This window comes from Neomonachus schauinslandi, chromosome 2, assembly GCF_002201575.2.
Source record: "Neomonachus schauinslandi chromosome 2, ASM220157v2, whole genome shotgun sequence".
Lineage (NCBI taxonomy): Eukaryota > Metazoa > Chordata > Mammalia > Carnivora > Phocidae > Neomonachus > Neomonachus schauinslandi.
The window spans coordinates 39904110-39916220 of record NC_058404.1 but is presented as its reverse complement, the minus strand read 5'-3'; the positions used below and the strand labels follow the sequence as shown (position 1 = coordinate 39916220).

The 12111-nt window shown below is 40.8% G+C and overlaps 1 protein-coding gene across 4 annotated transcripts in view; it reads left to right on the top strand.

Annotated features, from left to right (window-relative positions):
• INTS10 (integrator complex subunit 10) overlaps nt 1–12111 on the top strand; it is a 39857-nt gene that overhangs the window by 11365 nt on the left and 16381 nt on the right. For all 4 annotated transcript variants that reach the window (XM_021681552.1, XM_044912391.1, XM_044912383.1 and 1 more), the window contains exons 10-13: nt 3904–4057; nt 5437–5519; nt 6594–6746; nt 9773–9881. In XM_021681552.1, the coding sequence (XP_021537227.1) occupies nt 3904–4057; nt 5437–5519; nt 6594–6746; nt 9773–9881 (499 nt within the window). The remainder of the gene's footprint in view (nt 1–3903; nt 4058–5436; nt 5520–6593; nt 6747–9772; nt 9882–12111) is intronic.

Genomic DNA, 12111 nt, shown 5'->3' with positions numbered 1-12111 from the left:
GTAAAATACAGCTTTGGAGCTACATTGATAAAGCTTAGGTCTTTTAATTATAATTAATGTAAATGAGCAGTTCTCAATTGGAGGTGATTTGGCCCCCCAGGGACATTTGGCAGTGTCTAAGGACACTTTTTGATTTCCACGGCTTGGTGGGGAGGAGTTGCTGTGAGTGTCTCCCATGTAGAGGCCAGGATACTGTGAACAGTACTACAATGCACGGGACAGCCCCACAACAAAGAGTTGTCCAGCTCAAAAGGCCGATGTTGAGAAAGCCTGGTATAAGTTAGTTCTACCCGTCGTGACTGAATGGCTTCAATTAAAGGTGAAAAGCAGAGCCAGGTGAACTACATTGAACATCTAGGCAGGGTGCTGTGCTGAGCCCTGGCCTCAGAATGGAAAGGGCCAAGGTCTGCAGGTCATAGTTGGCTAACCCCTGCTCCAGGTGAAATACCACAGGGGAGCCAAGAGTCTCACCCACTTTCTGTCCCCTCTCCTCTCCTCCTGTCAGTCCCCCTACCGCTTCTTCAGCCCCTGAGTTACATTCACTAGACGCGGGCGTGAGGAGAGATGTGCCTTAAAATCAGTTCAATCTGATGTCCTTGTAAATTGTACTGTATAATATAGAATGGAGCAGGGAAGACGAAGACTTTCTGAAGGCTTGTGAGGTTATTAAACCTTCTGATAAACTCATTTGTTTCCTCCCACAGAAAAATGCACACATGCACGATTTCACAAATAATTTCCAAGGTTGAAAGATGCTTTGAAATCCAGGCATGAATCCCAGGTTGAGAACTCCGCTAACCAGGCTTTCCCAGGTGCTCTCTGATTCATGTTTTAAAAAGATCACTAAGGCTGCTGGGTAGCTCCTCCTTCTCGCCTGACATTCCCAGGTGGGGTCACTCATTAGCTCTCCCTTCTGGTTTCCGTGAGTGTGTGGTTTATCCAGGTACTTCACATTAAGACCACAGACACCCTTCTTGCTGTGTGGATAATAGGTCATCCAATACTAGTTTTAACTCAAAGCAGTGACATGTCCCATACAAATCAGTATAAATAACGTGGCTCCATCCATCTGTTTCTGTCCGTCCCCACCACATGCTCCCTGTCCAAGCCATCCCAGTCTTTCATACGTCATCAGGGATGTCCTCTTGTCTCCCTGCTTGCACCCTTGCTCCCTACCGTCTCTTCTCTACCCAGCAGCTTTAGTGAGGTTTTTAAGACCTGAATCAGACATCACTCCCCTGCTTTCCTACCTCCAGTGTCTTCCCGTCATGCTCTTCACATTGGCTTCAAAGCCATTACTGAGCAAGCCTTTGCGTGCCCGAGACACGCTGGCCTCTCTGCACCTCCCGCGCTCTGAGCCCCTTTCTGCCCCTGGATCTCTACCCCCGAGCTGTGCCCTGAGGTTGGAGTACGTCTCTGCCAGGCTCTGTCCTTGTCACAGCTCTCAGCGTGGACATTTCTCCCTCTGAGGCCTCCTCGAAATACCCATCCAGTTTTCTCTCTTAGTCTATTTTAATTCTGCATAGCCCCTATTGCTATTTTCTTGTTTCTTCATTTGCGAGTCCGGCCATGTCTGTGTCTCCCTCTTAGTTCTGTACAAGCTCTGTGGGGCCAAGGACATTGTCCGTCTTGTACCCTGGACATCTGGACAGTGCCTGAGCCACAGCTGGTGAATGAGTGAACCCCCACTCTTCCCTCAGCCTTGTCGTCCGGGCCATGGCATAGTTGTTTAAACCCTCTGGCTCTCTGGTTCCTCCTGTTTCTCACCTCTCATGTGTCATCTAGCAGGCCCTGCTCTCATACTCTGGCCCTCCAACCAACCTGGGTTTCCATCTGTTTTTGTTTTTACTCCATTAACTGATTTTTCCTGGTTTTCATTCTATCCCACAGTCTGCCCCCGACCTGCCGTGAGTCCAGCCATGTCTGTTTGAGCCCTCACAGCAGAGGACATAAAGCTCAGCTTATAGACTCATCTTGTTTTACTCATTGTGTTTTGCTTCTTTTAATAACCGAACATCTAAAAATTGGGAGATTTCTCACAACAATCGAGATGTCTGACTTCTTTAAGAATTGGAATATCTGATACACTGGCCCCTGATGCTGGCCCACAGCTGGGGCCAGATGGAGGCTGCCCATTTCAGACAGGCGTACGTTCTCCACGCAGCCCGATTCCCTGGCTCACGTGACATGCCAGTGGCTGGAGCTGGGAGACTGTCCTCTCCTGTGGGCAACCTGTTCTCCACCCACACATGCTATAGTCAGGGTTCTCGCTTACAGCATCCGCCCAGAACTTCAGAGTGTACTTTTGCATTTCAAAATCAATTTCTCTGAATTATAGAAACTATTTGGAAACTACTCTCACCACACCTGAGGTCCCTTCCATAAACTCCCAATCCTGTTTTGAGGCAGGAATGTTTTCTATAAAATTGCAACAGTGAATACCCCACTCATGTTAGTATATCCTATTAGATTGGCAACACGTGGCAAGGAACTGGACCCTGATGAAGTAGGATACCTAACAGGTTTTGATTGTGAAAGGGATCTGGGTATGTGTCATTATTGGGGGAGGATAAGAATATGGTAGCTAAATAGAGTGAGCGGGGGGGGGGGTCCCCAAGCATCAAGGACTGGCAGGAGAATACCAGGCTGTGAAAGTGGGGGGAGAAAGGTGGGTAGTGGGAGGGAGGTGCTTATTTTTTCTGAGATCAGCTTGAGGAATGGAGCTTTCAGCTGAAATATTTGTACATATTTTTGAATCAGCATAGTGGTGTGAAAATCTGTAGGGAGAATTTAATTTGGGTCATTAAGTTAGTAAAGTAACGTAGGGATAATAAGAGTCAAGAAATTCTCAGCAAAATAAAATTAAGTGGAGCTGTTTTACCTTTACTATTTTTTGGCAATATATCTGACCATGCTCACTGGCACTTAAATAGTTGCAGTTCTCTGAGACCTCTCTTTGGCTTTATATTTCTTGAGATGAAGAGCAAGAAAAGTGTAGGGTTCTTTATTATAAACTACAGAAGGCCTTAATAGATAAGTGCAGGCAAATGTAATTCCTGGCCGACACCTTGCATTGGGGGAGCAGAGCTAGAGAGGGTTGGAGTGGGAGAAGTTATATATAGGGAACAAAAGATTAGGAAGAGTCATTTCTCTGATTCTTAGGGCATTTGGGCTTTAATTTTAATTCCTCTACATGATAAACTTATTTGGAAGCAAATTAAATTATTTCACATACTAAAAAAAAATAAACGATAAAACATATGCCATGTAAGCTGTATCTGTAAGAATCTAATTGGGGGCTTTTATAACATTGATACGTTTTTAAACTATTGGAAGTTTTAACTCCATGGCTTTACTTAGAAGCCAACATAAGCTTAGAATTTATCATCAGAAAAACATAAGCTTCGTTTTTAAGGTAAAAATTGAATGTGTGAGAGTGAAACTATCCTCATGGTAGTATCCTTTGATATAAAATCCATACAGTAATCAGAATTGGCGGTAATAAACATAACAACCTCCAAGTACAGTTGACCCTTGAACAACATGGAGGTAGGGGCACCAACCTACCCCACCCTGCACAGTCATAAATCTGTGTATAACTTTTGACTCCCCCAAAACTTAACTACTAATAGCCTACTGTTGACCAGAAGCCTTACTGATAACGTAAATAGTTGATTACCCTATATTTGGCACATTCTTTGTATTATATACTGTATTCTCGCAACACAGTAAGCTGGAGAAAGGGAAATGTTATTAAGACAATCATAAGGAAGAGAAGTACATTTACAGTGCTGGACTGTAAAAAATCCGTATGTCAACGGCTCTGTGTAGTTCAAACCTGTGTTGTTGACGGGTCACCTGTATATGACTAAGTTAATCACCTTCTTCACCTTCTCTAAACAGAGTTCAGACGACGAAGACTGTTCAGCAAAAGGAAGGAATCGTCACATCGTAGTCAATAAAGCAGAGCTTGCTAACTCCATTGAAGTGCTTGAGAGCTTTAAGCTAGCCAGGGAGAGCTGGGAGTTGCTCTACTCCCTGGAATTCCTTGACAAGGGTAAGAACATGCTTGTCGTATTAGTGCTGTTTAATGTGTTATGTAAAATCAATGTGCTTAAAAAAGCAGTCTACTTGGAACAGCAAGACACTTAGAGCTAAATTGCTTACAGTAGTTCACACAGTTTATAGGATCTTTCTTGAGCAGGACATCTAATCAGTGATTAATATCCAAATGATCAAAAAAAAATTCAAATGATCATTTACATCTTAGCTTCTACTCTGAGTGTTTATTATAATTAGAGTCGGGGTGGAGTTTGAGGGAGAGTTTTTGATCTTTTAACATTTGTATTTCTGGCCTCCTTTCTTTTTCTTGCTGGGTTTGTTTTGTATTTTTAGTTGTTCTGTCTGCCTTGTATCTTCCTTAGGTCACGTGTAGCTAAGCATACAAAAGGTAATGCTATTTTTATCTGCATTAACTCTATTGCCTGAAAAACTCACCCTACAGAAAGCCTGTTTTCCTTTGAGAATAGACCTAAATCTACAGGGAGTTTTACAACTATTAAGTATTTCAACATTACTTAGAAATTACTAGCGCGTTGCTAAGCCATGGATTTTTACTCTGCTTTGGAATCAACAGTGTATTTTTATTTTCCTTCTGGCCAATGGACCTTCATCCTTGGGCCTGCTTCTGTCACGTGCCTGTACAGAACCCTTGGTCAGAAGTGTCATGTCATTTTTTTCTAGGTAGATAGAGCATCATTCCATCTCTCCCGGTCACATCTAGAATTGTAAACGTGTATGTGACCTTTGGGGGTAAGGGGGAGTTTTCCTTTAGTTATAACTTGACTTTTTAAAAAATGAGTAAAAGGGTGCCTGAGTGGCTCAGTCGTTAAGCGTCTGCGTTCGGCTCAGGTCATGGTCCCAGGGTCCTGGGATTGAGCCCCGCATCGGGCTCCCTGCTCGGCGGGGAGCCTGCTTCTCCCTCTCTCACGCCCCTTGCTTGTGTTCCCTCTTTCGCTGTTTCTCTGTCTGTCAAATAAATAAATAAAATCTTAAAAAATATATTTAAAATAAATAAATAAATAATGAGTAAAACTCTTACCTTGTATCTTTGTTTTCTGAGCTGGGTGAAAATAAAACAATATCTTTTTCTGAGGAGAGCAAAATAATTTACAAGATAAATGAGGTTGAACAGCTCTCAGGACATGGTGTGTGCTTAGTATATGTTGGGGCCTAATAAAAATACTGCTTGTGGATTACTGATAAGTATTATATTCTAATTTTACTATCTAATTAAAATTCTAGACCATTGTTTTAGAAATCAAAGTCGATAGTTACCCATTTTTTGGAAGTTTGTCTCTGTTGTTTTGCTGGGTTTGTTTTGTTTTCTGCTTCTATGTTATCATGTTTTTGGTAAATTTGCTTTTGAATTCTCAGAATTTACAAGAATTTGTTTGGCGTGGAAGACAGATACTTGGCTTTGGTTAAGAATCTTCCTCACTGATATGATCATCTATCAGGTAGAGTGATGTATATTTTAAGTTACTCTGTATAGGATGATTATTACTGTGAACCGACTATAGCATACAGGATGTGTATGTTCCTTCTGTAGACTAGTAATGCTCTGAAGACATGTTCTGTCTTCAGTGGCAGAAGGATTATGGTCCACTTTCATCTCAAAAAAAACCCAAAATGACAAGGCCACCTCTTCTGTGTTACTTTTAATATGTCCAGCCACACCCCTCTGTGAAAGTAAGATTTTTACTTTTCAATAAAAGATGACCACTTCTCGCCCCTCCTTCTCTCTACTCTGATGGAGTCCTTCTGCCCTGCCCCACTGTTCTTGAGCTACTTATGCCTGGAATGGAGAGAGCTAATAATTCCCTAAGAAGATGCAGAGCTTCCAACCTCTGTTGTCGAAACAGACAGGTTGCTGCTTCCATCCTACATAAAGGAGAAATGGTATGAGTAGTAAAATATTTATAAGAAATGGTATATCCAAAATGTGTTTTATCCAAAGCTTGTGTTACTTTATTTAGTCTTAAGACTTAAGACCCAGGGTGCCTGGCTGGCTTAATCAGTAGAGCATGCGACTCTTCATCTCGGGGTCGTGAGTTCAATCCCCATGTTGGGTGTAGAGATAATTAAAAATAAATAAATAAATAAACTTTAAAAAAAAAGAATTAAGACCAGAAAGAAAAATCTTTGTACATATAAAGTACCTCTATAGAGAACCCTCCACCTAGCTTTAAATAAGTTGGTTTGATTATTGCTAAGTCTCCTTTTTCCTCCTCAGATGATCAAACAGAGCTACTTTATTTGTAGTTGCTTAATTAACTCTGGCGATTTTTATTTATTTATTTATTTATTTGAGAGAGAGCATGGGGGAGGGGCAGAGGCAGAGGGAGAGAGTCTTAAGCAGACTCCACGCTGAACACGAAGCCCGACTCGGAGCTTAATCTCACGACCCTGAGATCACAACCTGAGCCAAAACCAAGAGTCAGATGCTTAATCGACTGTGGCACCCCAACTCTGGAGATTTTTTTTTTTTAACGGCAGTGTTTTTCACCTCCTTGCTGTTATGTCTTTCTTAGGGCCAATATAAAAAAGCAATAGCCAGCCTGCATCATCTAGCAGCTCTCCAGGGGTCGCTTCCTCAGCCACAGATCACAGGACAGGGGACGCTGGAGCATCAGAGGGCGCTCATCCAGCTGGCAACCTGCCACTTTGCTCTAGGGGAGTACAGGGTGAGTAGTGTGCACCTGGCCCAGGGACCCTCAGATGCACTCAGCTACCCGGGGGCTTCCTCTTTTTCTAGAGTGGCCTTTTAATTCAGTGCATGTTTATTTGAAATAGGATTTTTCTGCCTAGATTTTATCACCTAATCTGCTGGTAAAAATCTTGATAATTTTGTTTTGCTTAGTTTTCTCTTTAGTTATAGCTTCCCTGAAATTAGGCTTTGGTACTTTTCAGATTTCCTGTTCCTTTTCCATTTTGTTGGAGAATGGTTTCTTTTATTCTTTACTTTCTTATCTGGAATCCCTTTAGAGCAGAATCAGTCCTATTGTACTTGGACAGAAGAGGCATTTCCTAAGTGGGAAATGGAGGATTTCCATTAGCTCTCTGAGCCTCAAATTCTCTTTTTACATGATGATGACACCTCATAGGGGTGTTGTAGGAGCAGATATGTAAGCAAGTCTGTTTCCTCTGTGATTGTGAGCCCCTTCTACCATAGGGTGGAGACCATGTGCTTTACCTTCGAATCTCTCATAGCACCTACCACAGGGATCTGCACAGCTTTGATACTTAATAAATGTTTGAATTCAATGAAACTGGTAAGCACATTCTTTATTCTTTATACAGTATAAATTCAAGGCCACAATTTAACACAAAAACTCTGATTTCTTCTTATCTTTCTATATGTTAATTACTTTGTGATTAGTAACCCTGAATAAAGTTTTTAAACTTCAACTTTGAAATATGATTTATACTTTGCTATGATGACATTTAGGAGGAAAGAATTCGAGAGCACGTAAAGTTTGTGCACTGAAAATTGAAAATACTTTTCTGTCATCATTTATGTAATTATCAGGTACCTAATTCTAAGTTTCAGTGAATTCCTCCTGAAAACTTGAGAGCACATATTTATCCACACAGATATCCATATATTGTATAGAATTAGAGAGTTACACAAGGCACTGCTGTTCAGCATCATATTAGGGAATATAAAATAAACAGATTTAATCAAGCTGGGCAAACTCATTCTCTTTGAGGGCTTCAGTCAAAGCTGATCATTATTAGGCCTACATCCTTAGTTTCTCACTTAACCTGCTTCCTTTTTTTTTTTTTTTTAAGATTTTACTTATTTATTTGACAGAGAGAGAGAGAGAGCAAGAGCAGGAACACAAGCAGGGGGAGTGGGAGAGGGAGAAGCAGGCTTCCTGCCGAGCAGGGAGCCGGACGTGGGGCTCAATCCCAGGACCCTGGGATCATGACCTGAGCTGAAGGCAGACGCTTAACGACTGAGCCACCCAGGCACCCCTTAACCTGCTTCCTGAATCTCAGCTGCCTTCAGCTGTCTGTCTTCAGCTCAGACCCAGTGTATCCAGATGTGAGTTTCCTTTGTTCTCTGGCCCTTAGATGTAAAACTCTCAAGTCATGGTTGACTCTTAACTCTGGCTAATCATTTTGATTCTTCTAGTATGAAGCTAATATCTTTGGTGTAATGCCTTTTATTTCCTTTGCCACCACTCTAATCCATGGCTCTGAACTGAGATTTTTGCCAATAATCTTTTTCCATCTCTAAGTTATGGTCATTGCTTTCTATAAGATTGTTGTCATTGTTCCACTTAACTGAAATATTGACTTCCTCAGTGCCCAGAGTTGAACCATGTGCTGGGGGTGGAAATATAAGCAGGGTATGGGGAATGGGGGATCCCTGATTCAGGACATATAATTTGAGTTACAGAGAAAAGTGCAAGTATTTATAGAAAACAGTTAAAAATCAAATACTAAGTGGTATGCCCCTGACATATGCACAGTAGGCATTCAGGAAAGGGTGTTTTCACCAGGGTCCATGTAGTCAAGGAAGAAATTACAGAAAAGATTGGCTGGAGGTGGGCATATGACCCTGGAGAACACATCATGGCCCCACCACTTACTAGCTCTGTGACCTGGGGCAAGTTACCTCAGTGAGCTATCTAACTCCAGTGTTCAAGTTAACTACCAAGCTGTCAAGCTCTTAAAGCTGGAGTTTCACAACCCTATGGCCTAGGTGGGTTCTGGATGTGCCAAGATACCGACGCTCTCAGTTAGCTGTGGCTTGAGGCAGCTAGAGCCCCCAGGTTAGTGCTGCCAGCTCTGAGCAGCCTTACAAGTATTTTCTGAATGCACCAAGACACAAAAAAGGGTGGGAAGCATAGGTTTAACACTCCACTTCCTCATCTGTAAAATAGGGATAATAAGAAGGTTGTGCTAGATGCATAGAACACACTCCCCAAATGGAATCTAGCTGTTATTAGAATTTGAACAGGTAGACCGAAGGTAATGGCTCACTCTATGGATCAAGAGCAGCCTGCTCAGTGTGGCCCTTGAGGCTTCCCTCCACACAAGCACTGCATCAGACCGGTTTTGTCTGTGTTATTTCCTAAACCACGCCTTCCTTCCCCTCACCTAATCACCTAAACAGTACCCAGCCCTTCCCTACTCTTTCTCTCCTCTGAAAACCCTTTTATCTCTTTTCCACATTCCAGATTCTTCCCTCCCTTTAAGGTTGAGATAAGGGTAACCTTCCTATCTGAACCTTTTCCAGCTAGTTTAGCCTGTGTATGTTTCTCCTTCATTTTAAATTATGCTCTGTATTATACCATGTAGTTCAGTACTTTGTGTCCCCATTTTGTTGATTTTTCTATTCAGTTGAGTAGTATTTTCTATTCATTGAGTTAGTAAATGTCTTTAGGATGGGCCACTGTGCTGTTAAACACGTTGGTAGTTTAGTTAATACTCAACTAATTTTTAATTTTTGTTCTTTTGTTTTAATAGCAAAGAATGAGTTATTATTCCCCCAAAGATCTAGTACCTCGATTCAATCTCAGTTACTTTTTCTACATTTGCTGTTGAGCAGACAGTAATGATCTCATAGAGTCTTGAGGTAGTGCTACAGCCCTCCATGTACACACATTGCCCAGTTGTCTGCTACACATATTAGTATTCTGTTGATTTGCTTTCAATGAGAAAATTTCAGATTGGTGCTTTTTCATCTGATCTTCTTTAGATGACATGTGAAAAAGTCCTTGATTTGATGTGCTACATGGTACTCCCCATTCAAGATGGAGGCAAATCACAGGAGGAACCCTCAAAAATAAAGCCCAAATTTAGAAAAGGTACAGTGACAAGTTTTATTCTTATTTTGTAAATATGGCTCTAGGACCCAAGGCCGGGAAATTCTTTGAAGATTCCTGATGAAATAATACTGTGTGATCTGAGGGGTTTGACAAACTGTATAAAAAGTTAATCCCTTGCCAAGCTTGTCCTTGGCACTGATTTCATAAGCAGCTGTAAATCTGTCTTTCTTCAAAAGTTCTCTTCACTTCCTGAGTTTGTTATCTCTGAAGAATATCCGTGAACTCCTTTTCCTATCTTTACCAATTCTCAGAAAAATTGCAGATGATTCTTAGTTAAGAAGTGTCTCCTAGCATTTCCCTCTCAGGCTATTTTGAGCTTTACCTCAAGTAGCACATTGCTTGAAAAACTACATAAATTTAGTTGTAATGCTTATATAAGAATGGAAGAAAGATTCACTGTCAGGGTTCTAAGTTTCCACATTAGAGGTTAGAAAAAGATAAACAAATGAAACCCAAAAAAAGTAGAAGACAGGAAATAACAAGGGCAGAAATCAGTGAAATAGAGGAAATTAGAAAAGCTAAACGTTGTTTTTTTGAGAAAAAATTGATAAACTCCTAACAAGATTGATGAGAAAGTGAGCACAAGTTACCGATAGCAGGAATGAAAGAAGGAATGTCACTACAGATCCTACTGAAATCAAAAGGACATTAAGAGAATAAATTATTAATAACTTTATGCCAATAAATTCAACAATTTAGATGGGAAATGGAAAAATGCCTTGAGAAACACAACTTGCCAAAACTGACTCAGAATGAAATAGAAAATAAGAATGTTCCTACATCTATCAAAAAAATTAAATTGTTATCAGAAACTTTCCCACAGAACTCCAGATCAAAGTGGCTTCACTGGTGAATTCTGTCAAGCACTTAGGAAGAAATAACATCAACCCTACACCTTGGAGAAAATAGAGAAAGAGGGAACGCTTCCCAATTCAGTTTTTAAGGTCAACATAACCTAACAGCAAAACCAAATAAGAGCATTACCAGAAAAGGACATTAAAGGCCAGCATCCATCATAAACATAGATTCCAAAATTCTCAAAAAATCTTAGCAAATTGAATACAGCAGTATATAAGAAGGATAACACATATGACCAAGTATGCTGGGAATGCAAAGGTGGTTTAACGTAGAAAAATCATACACTGTAATATCACCACTGTAGCATAGTAAAGGAGAAAAATCACATGATTCTCTTAATAGCTACAGATAGGTTTTGTTATGTTTGCATTTATCATTCATGATTTTTAAAAAATCTTAGCAAACTAAAATAGTTGTTCCTCAACATCATCCTTAACTATGAAATAGCAAATGCTTTTCCCAAGATCAGCAACAATACAAGAGTGTTTGCTCTTACCACTTCAATTCAGCGTACTGGAGCTTGTAGCCAGCACAATAGGGAAGAAAAAGGAAGGCATAAAGGTTGAAAACAGAAAACGTATGTAGACTGTGGCTACGTATGTGGCTACGTGAGACAAGCCTACGGAATCTCCAAATAGAATAACATCAAAAACCTGAAATCCTTAGGGACAAATTTATTGAAAAGTGTGCAACATCATGTTCATAGATTGGAAGACTCATATGTGTTAGGGTTCCAGTTCTCCCCAAATGTATTTATAGACTCAGTGCAATCCCAATCAAAATCCCAGCAGACTTTTTTTTGTAGAAATTGACAAATTTGATTCTCAAATCCATAGGGAAGTGCAATCTAGAATAGCTGAAACAGTTTTGAAAAAGATAACAAAACTGGGCAACTTACCCTACCTGATAGCAAGACTTTTAATATAAAGCTACAGTTATCCAGACGGTATTGGCATAAGAGTGAAAAATCCAGGAGACCCATACAAATATGGTCAGATGATTTTCAGTGAAGGCACCAGAGCAATTCTTTGGAGAAAGGAAGGACTCTTCAACCAATTAATTGGTGCTGGAACAAAGGGCCTCTGGTGTAGAAAGAAAAAGGATCCTCAAGCAATCCACATCCTCAAGCATGTCACATTATTCACAAAAACTAATTTGAGATGGAGCTGAGACTAAATGGAAAAGCTAAAATGATAACATTTTTTTGGAAGAAAAAGTATTGCTGTCCGTGCGGGGTCCCTGCAAGTGGCAGGCTTGGAGCAACCCTCCTCCCTTCCCTGGGACGATTGGTGGGGGTGCAAACCACAGGAGCCTGCAGAGTTTGGCGTACACAAAAGTGAAGACTGCTTTT